The sequence below is a fragment of the Podarcis bocagei genome (genome assembly GCF_964188305.1).
Source record: "Podarcis bocagei genome assembly, chromosome: 11".
Taxonomy (NCBI): domain Eukaryota; kingdom Metazoa; phylum Chordata; class Lepidosauria; order Squamata; family Lacertidae; genus Podarcis; species Podarcis bocagei.
The window spans coordinates 30,160,419-30,177,918 of record NC_138136.1 but is presented as its reverse complement, the minus strand read 5'-3'; the positions used below and the strand labels follow the sequence as shown (position 1 = coordinate 30,177,918).

The following is a 17,500-nucleotide window of genomic DNA, read 5'->3' as shown; positions in this document are numbered from 1 at the left end:
GCACTTTCATGTACAAGTGCCTTAAAATCCATTTCATTTTGAAAATTGCAACATTTGGGAGATGTTTCATGCCATTTTCTTTTAAGTGCATATTTAAACCTTGGAGAGAATCATACTTTGAAGCCAAGGATGAAAGGACATAAAAGTAGTGCTTGTTACGATTGTTTCAAAGGAGGGGCTCGTTTACTTTCCCAGGCCTGGGATGCTAACTGCAATGACTCTCATGCCAGTGTGTGATATGAATGGCTTAGATGAGAGATGCACAGGAGATCCTGGAAACAGTGACCTCAGATTCCAAAGAGCTGTTGTATATAAGATGACAGACATAATCACGCACACTGTTTTCAGGACCAGCCTGTCTCAGAAATCTTTGTGGAGCTGATCCCTTGATTTGAAATGCATGATATACAAATGTATTCTCTAATAGAACAAGACACAGTTCAAAAGCACATTTAATGATGTTCCTTTTGGCATCAGTATTTACAGAGTTCTGAGTATCCTTTTGATTTTCAGGAACCTGAATTTGAAACCTATTTTTTTGTGGAGCTCTATGAAGTGGGTGCAGGAGCAGAACTGAACCACAGTGCCAGATTTGCCTACATAATAGTCCCAGAAAGTGACTCTCCTCGGGGTCTGATCTACTTTGCTGTGGGGTCTCGTCTGGCTGTGGCCCATAAGAAGACCACTTTAATTAGTCTTCAGGTGATTAGAGATTCTAGCACAGCACTTGCCATCTCAGTTGGCTACAGTACTCAGGTAGGACTAATGCACGAATGTATATACTATCTTCATTTCTTCTCTAATGCAAAGAAAAAAGTTAGCAGGTGTTTGCTTTTTGCAAAAGTTCTACGATACAAATTACAGCAATAGCATGCTGCAGCATGGATTTCTTCAGGGCTGTTTTCCTAGAAAAAGAGGTGCCGGAACTCACCATGAACACCTCCCTCGTTCTCTTATAAATGGCAATGGCGTCCACCTGAGAGGTGCCGGAACTGAGTTCCACTAGTCCCAACTGGAAAAAGCCCTGGGTTTCTTTCCCTTATTGTTAGATGGTGAGATAGCGACTGTTGCACTCATCCAGGTCCTTCATTGCTAAGCTGGGGCTTGAGCCGAGGTCTCCCTAGTTTAAATCTCATACTTCATCAGCTATGCTATGCTGACACTTGCAAGAGTAAATTGTGACCTGTGTCTCACTGAGCTCAGTTGTAGCAAGTCTCTTGATTTTGAATGGGAGCATTTTGACTACCATCAGGTTTACCACTCAGAGAATGAGTTTGATACCAACCTATAGAATGATGGTCTGATTCAGTGCAACATAGTTTCAAATGTTCTGCTTTGTTTATTAAGTGTCCTTGAGTTACTTTTGCACACTTACTTTGTTGCTGTGTGTGTTTTCTGGAGATACTATATTATACAACTGTGTGCATGCTAGGAGAAACAGCATTTTCACAGTGTCACACTCTGCAACCTCCATGGTCTTAACAGGCATGCATGGCAGATTGCCAAAGCATGAAGGAGATTAGGGAAAGGAAGTCAAGTAGGAGGCAGGAAGAACAAGGAATTTGCCTTGAGATCCTTATCCTATTCTCCTCTTGCAAATAGTTTTAGGTGGTTTTTTTATTATTAAAAAAAATCACTCCCCACTTCCTTCATTCTTGCTGGTCTCACTGAGCCTTCTGGAAGGGGCAAATAAACAGTTGTTTCTGCCAGTAACTGACAGGCAATGACTTTGTTCTCTAACATGCCAGTTCTCATAAGTAACTGCACTGGTTTACTTAAGGAAGAATAGGCAGTTCTGTTTGGAACTGGTTTAAACCGACTTTTATCCGGCATGGCTGAACTATTGCAATTTTTAGTTGACCAGGAAATGTACTTTGTTAATCATCATTAAGAGCAGTGGCAACAGTTGCCCCCATACTCTGGTGGAGTATCAATGTTACACTTCTGTGCCAAGCTCATCAATCAAATCTTGCTAATTCCCATTCAACATGTGTTCTGGTCCTGTCTTCTCCTGACGCAGACCACACAATTCAGAAAGGTGTATTTTACAACCCAGCCTAACACGATACATCATTGACTAGCCAGCCTCAAACCTAGCACTTTGTTAGAAATACTTTGCCAAACACATTTTCCAGCATTGTCCTGATTAATTTTATTTGAAGTCAAGATAAAAAATAATAATGAAAAATGCATTTTAAAATGTTCATAATTTGAAGCAAACCTGGCTTTGCACAGTATTGCTTAATCCTTACCTACAGCTTATTTATTTATTTATAGGAGCTGATGAGACCTGAAGCTCTTGGCCGCATAATGATCTCACCAGCCATTTCCGGGCAAGATTTTGCCAGATCTGAAGGAACGTTGTCCTTTGCATCTGGGCAGAGAGATGCTGTTCTGGATATAACACTCACTCCAGATACTGGATCCTTAAATCCATTTCCTAAACGTTTCCAGGCTGTGCTTTTCAATCCTACTGGTGGTGCCAGAGTTGATGACATCTATGGTATTGCCAACATCACCATTGTGTCTGATTCAAACTCTCAAGCAGTCTGGGGTCTGGCTGATCAGTTGTCCCAACCACTTGATGACATAATTTTGAACAGAGTCCTCCAGTATTTAAACATCAAAGTGGTCACAGAAAGTACAGAAGAGCAGCTTGCTGCAGTGATGCACATAATTGATAAGGTACATATGCAGATGTTCCTTTGGCCATGATGAATGGGCCCTAGATTTAGGCATGGATGCAGCAACTCCTTGGTGGATGTAAGCTGATGAAAATGATAAACAGCAGCCATGGTTCTGTGGGGGAAAATCTTGCTATGTTCTCCTATGCAGAACTGACTATGAGTCTTCTGTAACAAGAACATACTAGGAAAGTATTTGCCAGCCTGCTTCTTATATGAAAGCTGTTGGTTCATATGCCCAACTTAGATGGTAAGTTGGGATGGGCAATATTGTATGCTGTGATAGAGCCAGTATTCAAGCCTGTAAGTGAATTTGCACTGGCCACTTGAGGGAACTCAAGGTCATGACCCTTATATAGGGGGGGAAACTTAACTGTAATCATTAGGGTTCACCTCCAAATAATGTCTTTAGGATAAGAGCATTAGTTGGCTTTGGAAAATCTTAATTCTAATAAACTAGTTTGGGTATGGAAGGAAAGTGTGATTGCTACCTGTACACATGGAATAATTTTTATTCTTTGACCCATTTTTTGTTCCCTAAGATAATATCTGAGGGGGAAAAGCAGGCACTCACTGATAAGAACCGAAGTCTCTTGTATGAGATCCTCTGTGCACTTATTAACCCAAAACGCAAGGATACTCGAGGCTACAGCTTCCTTGCTGATGTTACTGAGAAATTTGCCTTTTCTCTTCCTATTGGAGTATTGTGTGGATCACAGGGTGAACGGTAAGTCTTTCCACATGAGCCAGGAATAATTCTGAAATTGAACTGGATGTTGATGTCCACTTGGAATTCTGTCTATGCGTAATAACCCTGTGGAACTAGAGATCTTAATATGTGAAGTGAGCAGAGTAAGCTCTTTAAAAAATCTGGCATTCTATGAAATAAACAACACATGATTGTTTTATTCAAATGGATTGATATGATGAATTGATCATATGCCAAAATGCAGCTCTTTTCCTGTCATATTATCAAAACTTCTGCATTAATGCTTGGAGACATATTAGTAATTAATAATATATGAAAGATCCAGTTAATAGGCCAATAATAGGATGATAAAGGCATTAAGACAAGCATTATCCAGCACGTTTCTTTCACAGGTAGCAAATGGCTTTTCCATTTCTTGAGCGTGTTGCTCCTTTTCTGTTTTAACAGAGGCAAAACCATCCTTGACCATTGCCCTTACATTGTCATAATGGCCCATCACTGGTATCCACAGCAAATCAATGGGCACAGATTTGATGGAAAAGATGGCGACTTCATCAGAGTTCCTGAAAATTTGTTGGAAGTTTCTCATTCTGAAAATGAAAATTGTACGTTCATTCAAGTCACTGAGTATAGTAGCCAGCAATGGTTTATAATGGGTGACAAAGGAACTGCCCTAAAAAATAAGGTATGATTTTTATTTTTATTTAATTGTTTCTAATCTAAAAAGTTTAAAGCTGTTTATATGGAGCTGCCAGGAATCTCCTGTCCAAACATTGATCAGGTCCACACGCTCTTAATTTTGCTGCTGCTCTAAGATTAGTTGCTCCCTGCTTTTAAATTTAGACATGTGTTCGGGGGTTTTTTTAAGTGCTTAATATAGTTGCCATCTGGAAGAGCAACCATATTAATCTGGAGCAGAATAAGCACAGAGACCATGGTTGTTCCTTTTTGCCTTTAGTGATATGTTTGTATAGCATAACAGCCTTATTTTAGAGCAGGGTTTTTTTGAACGTAATTGTATCTAAACAATAATTGACCTGTATGTTTGGCCTTCACATGACACGTGGCTAGATAGAGTTTGGCAGGTAGCCCCATCAGAAAAACTATCTCACCATACCAAGTTTGCAAGGGGCAACACACAAAAAAGACTGGTTCTGTGCTTTATGGCGCCCATTCTTTGACTTTATGTACAAACAGTGAGACTTATGCCCCCTCCCACAGCTCATACAACTTTGTGGAGAGGTCTTAATGTAGCCAACCCTGTGTAAAGTGACAAACCCATTGCAAATGTTATGTAAATTTTTAATGCTAAAAAATAATAAAAATATTTGGGGAGGGAATTGAACTGTTTGTTCGATTTATATATGCTTTATTTATGTACACATGGTTTGAGGATGAACTTAGCTGGTGGTATATTATGGACACTGGCTCCGCGGTTCAAGCCTAGTAACCATGGAGTTCATATTCATATTCTCCTGTCATATGACTGAGGTGGAGTTTGGGCTTCTCTCCCTTAGAAAGTAGAGGAAGTACCAAATATGTCAGTAGCTGAGCATATACTTATGCATTATGAGGTCCCAGGTATGGTGCCCAGCAGCTTCAGGTAAAGTGTCTGAGGTGGTTTAGATGGCAAAGAGTCTAAGACCTTGACAAAACTGCTGCCTAGGATAAATTGACTAGAGGTCTGGCTTTGCATATTTAGTGTACAAATGAGGATTCCTTGAATATTTTTATAGGAAATAAATCTCCACTTTGCCCATTTCAGATTTTTTCAATGAGTTTGAAGAGTCAGAGTCCTCTTCTACTGAAAGATAACAATGAGGTCACTTATCGGATTTATTCTACAGACAGCAGAATTGTTCCACACAAGTCTTTATGTCTCCTTTGGAATCAGGCTGCTGAAAGGTACATTTTCTCATTCTTGACTGCACTGAGAAGACTTCTGCCGGGAAAAGCAACCTAAAAATGATATATACTCATTTATATCTCAGGGAAGCATAAAAATGCAATGGTCTATTTAAAAGCAAATTCTTCATTAAAAAAAGAAACATTTTCACTGGCTTTGAGTTGGGGCAAATACTTTAAAATAGTCAAAATTACTATTCAGATTTAGATTATTTCTGGACCAGAATCTTTTCAATGCTCTGGGAACAAACCTGGTCTGCAAGCGTTTGTAGAAAGCATCACTGATCTGTGTTGGGGTGCCAAGTAAGGGCTAATTTGGCACTGCTGCAGTGAGAGAGAAGCACAATAATAATTGCCATTAAATTAACAATGAACCCTACCCTATTCCATGGGGTAAGAGAGTACCCCTGGGAAGGACTTCTGTAGACTTGGAGCAAGACCAAGTATGCCACATGGATCATTATGCCAGGCCTCAGCCTGGACCTGCTTAGGCTTGGCATGGGATCAGTGATAGCACACCAGAGCTTGCAGTCTCTTTGGCATTTCAACCTATATTTACTTCATCTGCTTGAGTTAATTTGCCAGGCCTCATATCAGCTACATTTTTAGACTTTTTCTTGCCTGACAAGTTCTCCAAAATTATCAAATCCAAGAATCTGCCACCAGAATCTAACCCGCCTGTCCCTCTCCTGCTCTGTGAGGTTAGACATTAACCTGTTCAAATTCTATCCTGTCTTTTAAGAATAAATGAAGAGCGTACCGGATCAGGTCATCTAATATAGCATTCTGTTCTCATTGTGCCTGCAACAGGAAGCCGGAAAGCAGGACCTGACTGCGTGTGATTCCCAGCAACTGGCCTTCAAAGGCCTACTGCCTCCAACAAATTTTGCATTGATATCCCGCGTTCTCAGTCACTCATTACCACACAAAGTATTTCCCCTTGGCACATGTAATAGGTGCATTAACTCTTACTTGGGAGGAGTTGGAAGAGTATGTTATCCTTGTGACGGAGCTCACAACTCAAAATATTCCACGTTTTGCTCATGTTTGTATTATGATTATTGATTTCCAGACTAAAGACTAATGAATTAACATCGTTGACCTTTGTTTCCTCTGTAGCTGGTTGTCTGACAGTCAGTTCTGCAAAGTGATAGATGATTCCTCAGATTACGTGGAATGCTCCTGTTCGCACATGTCTATTTACGCAGCTTATGCACAAACAGACAGCTTGTCTTCTTACAACGAAGCTTTCTTTTCATCTGGTTTCATCTGCATTTCTGGTCAGTTGATAACATTATTATTTTTACGTTTATGAATTGTGTGCTGATTTTTTAAAAGCAAATAATGCGTAAAAAGTATTGTTTCTGGAATGCACTGAATAGCAGAAAGCACATAGGCCATGATCCAAAGAGCTGCTTCAGCACACACAGTGGAATTTTTGATTCTTCCCCCCTGTCCCGCCCCCGGAATCCCAGACCTCAATGCCTTATCACAAATGGCTTTTGGAACTCCCCTCAGTTTTTAAAAGAAATTTGTTGGTGCAGCATGGAGGACAAAGTCATACAAGTCCAAACCTCCTTCGGGCACATGAAACTAGTTATGTGATTCTTTTGGATCCAAGACAAAATAAGCTATAACCCATAAACTCAAACTCTAGAGGAGGACATGCCCAAATATAAAAATCCCAGAGTTCCTGCTCTCTTGAACTTTGAACCAAAGGGTAAAAATAAATCTCAGATTCTTCTAGTTAACAGGAACTAGCGACCTTACACTACAATCCTATATACACTTTACAAAGGGAGTAGGCTTACTTTTGAGTAGACATGCATAGAATCATACTGTTTGAGTGAAGTCAAAGGGAATCACACTTTGGTAAAATGATTCTACAGTTGTGCCAAGTAGGCCAAAGCTTTATCTTTTGACTTCTAGACTTCTTCACACAATAGGTTGGATTCTGTCCTATTGTTCAGTAGGGATGCTTTTCTTTGCAGAAAAGAGCCAGGTCCAGCAGAGATGCTTGCAATTTTCATTTATTCCCCCTCCCCCAGCAGCTCTCCTCTCCAGTTCTGATTCCCCGGAGCAGATTTTGGGAGCACAGGAGGCTGCAGGGTGGAAGAGGAATGGGCAGAAATGGTTTTTCCCTCTCCCTCCTGACTTCTGCCTACAGAAGTATCCAGTTCACAACTGTGGATCCAAGACCTTATATTTTAGTTACCAGCCTAATATTTCTAAGTGTAACCCTACAAATGTAGCAGGCGCAAAATGAATATGCAGAGTAAAATCCATTGGCTGAAATTCAAATACATCTAGACACCAAATCTTACCCAGCCCAGCAGTTTGTCCTGTTTAAATAGGGTTGTCATATTGTGAAGAGCGAAAAAGAGGACATGGAGACACATCGCCTTCCATCACCGCGGACTCACACACCATATACCCTTCAACATTTCTCAGATGAAAATAGGGACATCCTATTCCATAACAGGGGTCCCTTTACCTTTACCTTTATTTCATAACAGCAGCAGCAGCAGCAGCAATAATTAATTATTTGTACCCCACCCATCTGAATCAGTTGCCCTAGCCACTCTGGGCGGCTTCCAACATATATAAAAACATAATAAAACATTAAACATTTAAAAACTTCTCTATATAGGGCTGCCTTCAGGTGTCTGAAATACAATATACAAAATACAATATGAAGATCCAAGCAGTATGGTAATCAAAGGAAAGGAGCAAAGCTTTTAGGGGAGAAATGGGGTGCCAAGTGCTTCAGCCATTTCCCCCACCCCAACCCCCAGAACTTCCTTTGCTAGCTTCTTCAGTCTGCTAAGATTTCAAGATGTATAAATCAACACACACGGACACAGGGAAGGGGGCCTTTCCCTGACCTTACATGAGAGCTGTGTATTTTAACTTACATTCAAGAATTGTGTTTAGAGGTACCCAATGTGATTTGGTTCGTGTCTGCACTAGCTATCCAATAGCCCATTGGTCTTAAACAAAGAACTTTTAATTAGAACTGAGAGAGCTTGGGGGGATCCTCTTTGAAGTGTAGGTAGGTTTCCACGAGGCAAGACACAGTGATGACAGCAAAAACCTTTATTGAACTACATAACAGGGATGCGGGTGGCGCTGTGGGTAAAACCTCAGCGCCTAGGACTTGCCGATCGCATGGTCGGCAGTTCGAATCCCCATGGCGGGGTGCGCTCCCGTTGCTCGGTCCCAGCGCCTGCCAACCTAGCAGTTCGAAAGCACCCCTGGGTGCAAGTAGATAAATAGGGACCGCTTACTAGCGGGAAGGTAAACGGCGTTCCGTGTGCAGCTCTGGCTCGCCAGTGCAGCTTCGTCACGCTGGCCACGTGACCCGGAAGTGTCTGCGGACAGCGCTGGCTCCCGGCCTATAGAGTGAGATGAGCACCCAACCCCAGAGTCTGTCAAGACTGGCCCGTACGGGCAGGGGTACCTTTACCTTTTTAACTAGGAAACAGGGGCAAAGCAACTGCTTATATACATTCCTGGAAGCCTGGGCCACTCCCACTCCCCACGTGATTGGCTGTCTACTCTCCTAAGCTGCAAATCATGACTCAGATTTCATGGGCCAATGGCAGAGGCCCAAATCCTGAAATGTTCTGTGATTGGACATCATGTATCGAATCAGAACACAGGAGCTCAGAATCCTTAGTCCAGACTCAGGCTCAGGCAAACACAGACCACTGAATACATAACACTCTTTACCAGCAAGCTCTCTTTCTTTTCTTAGGTCTTTCTAATATTGCAGAATAGAGTCAACCAATGAATGGATAATGCACTGGTTTGGGGTGGGTTTCCTGGCATTGAGGCATGCATAGGAGTATATGGGAGACCCCAAAGCGAGGAAGGATGGAAGGGGAGACAGAGAGAAAGAGAGACCTGCTAAGGGAGATGCCAGCAGAGACCCCTTCTGGGAGTCTTTCCTGCCTGCTCATGGGCAGCTTACTGGGCATCAGCATGGCAAATAGCTCCGAGAGGTCTAGGTTGCACCTGTTCAATCTGCCGTTACATGATGAGCCCAATCCCAACATCCACCATGCGGGTGCACCCTAGGGATAGGAAAAGGTTAAGAGTGATCCTTGCATGCACGCTTCCTGGCTCTGCTTGCAAAGCAAGTCTTTGTACAGAGAGCAGCAGGTGCAGCCATAGAGATAGGAAAAAATAAAGAGGGATACTCGCATGCATACTTCCTGGCTCTGTTTGCAAAATTCAAAAATTTCAAAAATTCAAAAAATCCACCCAGACTGAAAATTTATCCCTGGAAAAGAGGATGTGTCCAGGGGAAAAGAGGATGTATGACAACCCTATCCTACTACATTTGTGGGCTGCATAAAGGTTCTTTATTGAAACAGTCATTGTTTGTGCATGAATACTTTCTAGCACTGAGAATTCTCATAAGGTATCTGTGAATCTCCAGGAAAAGGTAAACACTGTAAAAATATCTCAGAAGCAGGAGAGATGAAAGGCTGGCCTGGAGTTGTAAGCAGTGATGCAATAACTTTGAAATGGGTCTTATGAAATGGTCTAAATTAAATATATGGTAGACTGAGGTTCTTGCATATTTCATATTTCTGTGGCTCCTTTGTAATCTGGCCTATTGCCAAATAACAATCTTAGTATAACCCATGTTTTTCTTTTGTTCAAACAGGTTTGATCTTGGCTATTTGTTCACACCTGTTTTGTACCAGGTCTTCAATGTTTGCAGCTAAACTCCTTACTCATATGATGGTTGCCTGCCTGGGTACTCAGGTAGGAACATGCTGAATATAAGACTATCAAAAGCACACATTTATCCTGAATCCCTGCTTCTTGTCCCCACATATGTTGAATCTGACTGTTTCTTGTGTGAAGGAAAGGTACCCTATGTATGGTCAAAGGCACCCCTACTAGGTGGTTTTGCCAGGGTGCAAGCAGATTCCTGAGTACCGTTTATTTGTTGCAACTGTGTAGAATCTTGAATGTCTTGATTGCACACAACAGTTATTTTGCTTTTTAGAATGCTATAAAATGTGAGATTCATGGGAATAGCTAAGATTCAGATTCCTTTTGAAGGGATTTTTTTTTGGGGGGGGAGACATTCTCCCTCACATTCTCCCTCACAGCAGTGTTGTGGCTATTTTTGCTTTATAACCTTTTCTCCAATCCCCAGAACAGCTTACAACACCTAAAAACATGGGGGATAATTGTCTTTCTAAAAGGGGTTATCTGGTGCCTTAAATATGGCACTCCATTCTGAGCACAAGGATTTTGATATGGGCAAAGAACAAAGAGCATCACGGAAAATGATCTGAGGACACAGCAGAAGGGATGAAGGATTGGAGCCAGCTGAGCTTCTCAGTTATTTGAGCAGCTGGAAAACTCATGCCACCCCCTTAGTTGTATTCCTGTAGGCAGGCATATGAGAGCTGGCTTATTGGAATGTACATAGAAGCTACGTATGTACAACTCAGATAAGTAAAGTGGTCTGTATCCTTAGCTCTGGATGAATGGTATAAAATATGTATGCACACCACGGCTACTTCACTAGAGATATGAAGCCCCAATTCACTGACAGCAGCTATTGGTAAAGAAAACTGTAGCTTATGTTTGAGCAGCTATGCTATTGAATTTGAAAAGTGAAATTAAGTACAAGAACACACGTAGAATCCCTTCTAATGCTAATACAATGTAATGTGTAGGGAAAGCCAGCCTCCAGTGGAAAGGTAGATAATGGAGGACTCCCCCTCTGCTTGAAAAAGTGCTGAAGATATCAAAGAAATTACAGTAAAATGGGAGAGGGACCTGGGACATACGATCAAACCCAATATTTGGAATGAATTATGGACTAAAAATATAAAATTCACGGCTTGTTTCCTTATAAGGGAAAATCTTATGAAAATGTACTATAGGTGGTACCTGACCCCTGTAAAACTTGCAAAAATAAATAAATCAAACAATAACAAGTGCTGGCGATGTAAGGAACAGATAGGAACATACTACCATATGTGGTGGTCCTGTCTAGAGATACAAAGATTTTGGAACATGATTTATGAAGAGATAAAGAGATTGATAAAAACCACATTTAGCAAGAAACCGGAAGAATTTTTACTAGGAATGGTTTCAGATAATATTCCCAAAAACAAAACTAGGCTATTTATGTATGCAACGTCAGCAGCAAGGGTTATAGTGGCAAAACACTGGAAAGATAAAAATACAGCCACTAAAGAGGAATGGGTAGTCAAATTGTGCGAGTATTTGGAGCTCACAAAGCTGACAGATGCAATAAGAGATAAACCTAAAAAAATGGTGAAAGAAGAATGGGAATGTTTAAATAATTATTTAGGGGACAAGGGCTCAACAAGAAAGATCTGTCTATGTTTAGAATGATACCGCATAGAGAAATGTTCCCTGATACCAAGATGAGGGATTCCTTTGGAATGCAGATAGAGATAATTGAAAAGAATAATGATCTGTTGTGAGCTTGATGGAAGTGTACAATAGATGAGCTTTCCTGCTTTGGCTCATCTTCCTTTTTCTTTTTCTTTTTTTTCTATTTTTCTTTTTTCTTTTCTTTTATCTTTCCCATAGTTGCTTATGTTCTGTGTCATGTACTTCAATATTTTTTGTAGTTTTTTTCCATTACTATTAAGGAATTTTCCTTTATAATTTTGGTTGTCTATATTTATATGTACCTGTTTAAAGCAAAATAAAAGTTTATATATATATAGAGAGAGAGCGTGCTGATCTTTCAGCAAAAATATACAACTTACCCCTAAAATTTGCCTGTCTACCATAGTATTATAAGGTAGTTAACATAACACTTCTGACCCCCCACCCAAAAAATCAAAAAAAGAGAAAAGGATTTGGGGTGGGGGTGGGTTTACAGGTGCATAAATTTAATTTCTCTGTTGGGTAAAGTGGGTGACAAGGATCATTTAATCTAGAATTATTGCATAGAAGATCAAGCCTACTGAGGAAGATTTAGCATGGCTTCTGCAAAGGGAAATATTGTCTCTTTAAACCTGCCAGGCTTTTTTTTTTTTTTAAGAAAGTCAGCAAATATGTAGGTAAGAGTTAACAAGGAGGCTGTGCACACATTAGCAGCTCAAAATGCAGCAAGTTTGTTTTCCACTGCTGCATTTCAAGTCACTTTGCATGTGACTCTAAAGCCCTAAATGGCCTCGGTGCTGTACACCTGAAGGAGTGTCTCCACCTCCACCGTTCAGCCCAGACACTGAGGTCCAGCTCCAAGGGCCTTCTGGCGGTTCCCTCACTGCAAGAAGCGAAGTTACAGGGAACCAGGCAGAGGGCCTTCTTGGTAGTGGCGCCTGCCCTGTGGAACAGCCTCACATCATATGTCAAGCAAATAAGCAACCATCCTACTTTTAAAAGGCATCTGAAGGCAGCCCTGTTTAGGGAAGTTTTTAATGTTTAATGCTGTATTGTGTTCTTAATATTCGGTTGGGAACCACCCAGAGTGGCTGGGGAAACCCAGCCAGATGGGCTGGTTATAAATAATAAATTATTATTATTATTTAGTATTATCAGAGAGATGTAATGTTCGTTGCCTGTTGGGTTTTCCCTCATGTTCATGAAACTGTCATCTGAGCATGTGCAATAGCTTTCTCAAATGTATACATCTCAGCATAACTGCAAAGTGAATGCTGCTTATGCTTTCCAAATTGGATAGTAGCTGGTTAGCATAGTACCAAAACCATTTTTAAAAATGAAAACAAATTTAAGTAAAAATAAATATAGTGAAATGCCTTGTTTGTTAAGGGGACTGAACATAAACTGGTGTTTAGCTGGTGTTCTTTAACCAATATTTCAGTTACATTAGTTTTAATGGGTTCAGACGCAGTTGAGCAGGTATAACCTAAAATGACCATAATCTAGAGAGTGACAAATTCACCCAGAGTCTCAACTCTCAGAAGCTTTCTTGTGGTCAGCCGCATTGTTTAATCAGGACACATTTGCGTCTGTTTATGTGCAATTCCTGTTCTTTTTAATTAAGTCAGAACAAGGTATGTTATCTGGATTGTGCCATTGTTTTCCTTTTGCAAATGTATTAAAGGAAGGGAAAAAAAGAAAAAAAGGGGGGGGGACAGCTTGCATTCACACGACAACAAATACAAATGCATGGCTATATGCTCTCCAAATATCCAAATAGATATCAGAATGAATCTGGCGTGTATAGAAAGTATGTTCAAATGCATCAAGGACATTAAGGTCTTCAAACTATAGCATAGTAGATGGTGCATATTTATCCTTTCAAGCTTTAAATAATACATCTCTTAGCAACCACAAGAGCTTGTAGAGTCTGTGTTTGCTGTCCTTCTGTTAATCCTAGTGTTACAGGAATATAATTTAAAAGTACATGATCATCTGCAAATATCGAGGATTTTAATTTGGATGACAAATTCGGATTATGTCAATTGTACTACAGTATGAAGCATGGCTTTGTTTTGAATTGTATGAGGCATACTAGTGAGTGTGGAAAGTTGTACAGTCTTCATCAGGTTTTTAACTATTACACATTCTATGGCTCTATGTTTCTATAAGAATACTTGAATTTACAGGTGTGGAATGAAATAGGTGGTTATTGTGGCATGTTTTAAATTATAGATGGATATTGACTACCAAAACCTGCAGGTGGCAGTAAAACCTTTTTTCCCCTTCGTGCTTAAAGAAGCTTGCATTCTGAGTGGAATATGTGATACAGTGAATTGGGAAGACAAATAAAATGCTAGTTTGTGGGGTGGGGAGGAGAACTTCGTTCCACGATAATATGATTTTTCCATGTGAGAGAAGATGGTTGTTAATGAAAATTAATTCTCATATGCAACAGCAAAGCCTGCTTTATGCTTTTTCTCTTGCTAAATGTCCCTTGTTGTGAAATGTGAACTCTAATACAGGATCAACCTTGTTATTCAGTAGGCATTCTTTAAAGCGCAGAGGCTTGCATACTTGGTAACAACAAGCAATGCACTAAAACTTATCACATCTTGCTGATCTTCTGGGACCAAATATGGACATACCAGCACTCTGAACTAAGCACCTCTGTTGGTTTTAGGGCACTATTCATAAACATTAATGCTCCATTCCTTTGAAAAGGGTACTAGACCTGATATCAACATTTGAGGAAAATATTCTTGAGATTTATATTATTAAGTGGTCTTGTCTGCTTGTGTTAGATGGTAAGTTAAAAGGTAAGATAAAGGACCCCTAGACAGTTAAGTGCAGTCAAAGGCGACTATGGGGTTGCGGCCAAGGGAGCCGGCATATGTCCACAGACAGCTTTCTGGGTCATGTGGCCAGCATGACTAAGCCTCTTCTGGCGCAACAGAACACAATGATGGAAAACAGAGCGCATGGAAACACAGTTTAGCTTCCCGCCACAGCAGTACAGTGGTACCTCGGGCTAAATACTTAATTCATTCCGGAGGTCCATTCTTAACCTGAAACTGTTCTTAACCTGAAGCACCACTTTACCTAATGGGGCCTCCTGATGCTGCCACACCACCAGAGCATGATTTCTGTTCTCATCCTGAAGCAAAGTTCTTAACCTGAGGTACTATTTCTGGGTTAGTGGAGTCTGTAACTTGAAGCATATGTAACCTGAAGCGTATGTAACCCAGGGTACCACTGTGCCTACTGTATTTATCTACTTGCACTGGTGTGCTTTCCAACTGCTAGGTTGGCAAGCTTGTAATGGTAAGCTTGAAGGCAGGGGTGTTTTTAAAAATCTCTGTACATCAGTCAGCATATCTCAGGTCCTTTATAGATGATAATTAGTAGGCAATAACAGTTGGCACATGAGCAAATGTGAAAAGACTTCTCTCCCCCCCACACACAAAATTTGGGGGTGCAGAAGAGGAAAGGGGAGGAAAAGAAGGGGAAGTCCCATTGGGCAAGTGGAAACCATTGCATGAGCTGGCTAAAACCACCAGATGCAATGTTGGCTGATGTGCATTGGAGTGGTAGGGTGGAAGGCAGAAAGGCCAAGAGCAGATGGTACAAAAGCCAATGACAGGCAGGCAGAGCCAACTAATTGTAGTCATGCTCTCCATCCTCCTCCCTACTCAATTCTGTAATGACAACAATGAGACTAAGGTATATAATAGAATCATAGAATTGTAGAGTTGGGACCCCAAGAGTCATCTAATCCAGTGCCTTCAATGCAGGAATCTCAACTAAAGCATCCCTGATAAATGGCCATCCAACCTCTGCTTTAAAACCTGCAATGAAGAAGAGTCCACCACCTTCCAGTAGAGTATGTCCCACTGTTGAACAGCTCTTACTGTCAGAAAGTTCTTCCTAATGTTTAGTCGAAACCTAATTTCTTGTCATTTGAATCTATTGGTTTGGGTCCTACCACCTGAAGCAGCAGAAAACAAGCTTGCTCCATCTTCCATGTGGCATCCCTTTAGATATTTGAAGATGGCTATTATAGCTCCTCTTAGTCTCCTTTTATTCAGGTAAAACATACCCAGCTCCATCAACCATTCCTCATAAGGCTACTTCATACTGTTTCCTCATATGATCGTCAAAACTACATTAGTAGTTACTGCTGAAATTAGGATATTCTTCTTCCGCTGTCTTCCTCAGACATATAAATTCTGTCCATATTAACTCCATGTGAATGCCTTTGATGGGGTAAAATGAACCAGCATGTCTGAGATACTGGAATGACTTGTTCACATTTTCCTTTTCATTACTATACTGAAAACTATGCTGATTAAGGTTCTATGAATTTTGTTTCATTTTACTAGAAGACTGTATCTAGGTATAATTCCATTGAATTAGCCTACTGTTTCATCTAAGAGATACTGATTAAAGCTGTCATTTTATATAATCTTCCTTCTTCTCAAAATAGATTTCCTTTTCAACCAAGTAACACAACCAGGTAATACAACACACTACTGAGAATATAAGACTGTTGTGCAAGTATACACAGAATCAAAAGGGAAAGTACCTGTTTAATATGGCAAAAGCTGAATATTTTGTTACAACAGGAGTTGGTTTGGGCCTCTTTCATAACAGCAAAAGTCATTTGGAAACAACATTTCTAGTTTCTTGTACTATCCGGTTGAGCAAGGGTATGAAGTAGATAGGAAAATGCAACAATAAACATCCTGAATTCAGTCTCTGTGAAGGAAGATTTCCTGCCTTTTGTACTTCAAGCAGTTTCAAAAGGGTGTCATGAATCCCTTAGAGGTGTCATGGAGAGGCAGTCAAAGGTTGTGAGTAGGAAGTGGTTGGGGAGCGAGATCTGGAGGACTCTGGAGGGGTCCCTGCAGAGTGGGAATAGTGGATTCCAAAGCCCAAGAGATGTCTGATTCTGAGGAGGGTCAGAATGGGTAAGGGGGCAAAGATTCGCTCTCCAAAAGAGGCTCAGGCAAAGTCTAAGTGCCTCCCATTACTTCTCTTCCGGGCATGCCCCACCCATAGCTTCTCCAGCCAAGTAGCCACCCCTGGCACCTTCTTCTATTACCCAGGAGTCTCTCCTTATGCCAAGCCAGCACTCACCCTGCCTCCATTGCCTAGAATATGGAGATGCATACAAACCTCCCCTAACCAACCCACTAGGAGTGCCCATTTGCCTGCCCAATGTAAGGACTCCAGTCACATCCTGTGGAAAATGCTGTGCTCACCCTCTCCTTCAAAAGGAAGGGACAGGGGAAACCTCACTTGTTGCCTAGCAGTGACCTTGACCTCTCATGTAACTGCTGATCCTTGCAACCTGAGACTTGCCTTATGTCCCACTCTTAATCTGAAAGTGAAAGCCATTGGCAAAACCAGAGTTGTGAGTTCCAGTTCCCCACTGGACAAAGAGAGCCAGGACAAAGAGATACACTGCCCTTTAGAGGTGCTTACCCATAGTTTACTTCCCTGATTTTTTACAATGTGGTAATCAGAAATGGTTGAAAGAAAACTGTAGGCTGTTTCTTCCTATATCAGCAGCTGTTTGTTTCTGTGTCTTGATTCTTCCCACTTCTTCTTTGTACCAAAGACCTGGGGTTATAACAGACACCAATATCACATCAAAAGTCTGTTTGTTTGGTGCAAGACTGACAAAAGGTACATATAACAGCTTGAGAGAACTATAGCTGTGGATATGGTTCTGTTGAGAGTAGAGGTAACTGGATAAAACTGTAGAATGAGTGACCTAACCTGTGGTTCCGCTGGGTTACAG

At 40.9% G+C, this 17,500-nt stretch overlaps 1 protein-coding gene and 1 long non-coding RNA gene across 4 annotated transcripts in view; one reads left to right on the top strand and one right to left on the bottom strand.

The window, feature by feature from the left end:
- Positions 1 to 17,500, top strand: part of ADGRV1 (adhesion G protein-coupled receptor V1) — a 246,448-nt gene that overhangs the window by 123,215 nt on the left and 105,733 nt on the right. For all 3 annotated transcript variants that reach the window (XM_081212310.1, XM_081212311.1, XM_081212312.1), the window contains 7 exons: positions 514 to 756; positions 2,278 to 2,685; positions 3,227 to 3,411; positions 3,841 to 4,078; positions 5,159 to 5,298; positions 6,418 to 6,578; positions 9,974 to 10,074. In XM_081212310.1, coding sequence (XP_081068436.1) covers positions 514 to 756; positions 2,278 to 2,685; positions 3,227 to 3,411; positions 3,841 to 4,078; positions 5,159 to 5,298; positions 6,418 to 6,578; positions 9,974 to 10,074 — 1,476 coding nt within the window. The remainder of the gene's footprint in view (positions 1 to 513; positions 757 to 2,277; positions 2,686 to 3,226; positions 3,412 to 3,840; positions 4,079 to 5,158; positions 5,299 to 6,417; positions 6,579 to 9,973; positions 10,075 to 17,500) is intronic.
- Positions 1 to 17,500, bottom strand: part of LOC308597000 — a 272,467-nt gene that overhangs the window by 164,845 nt on the left and 90,122 nt on the right. The window lies entirely within an intron of this gene.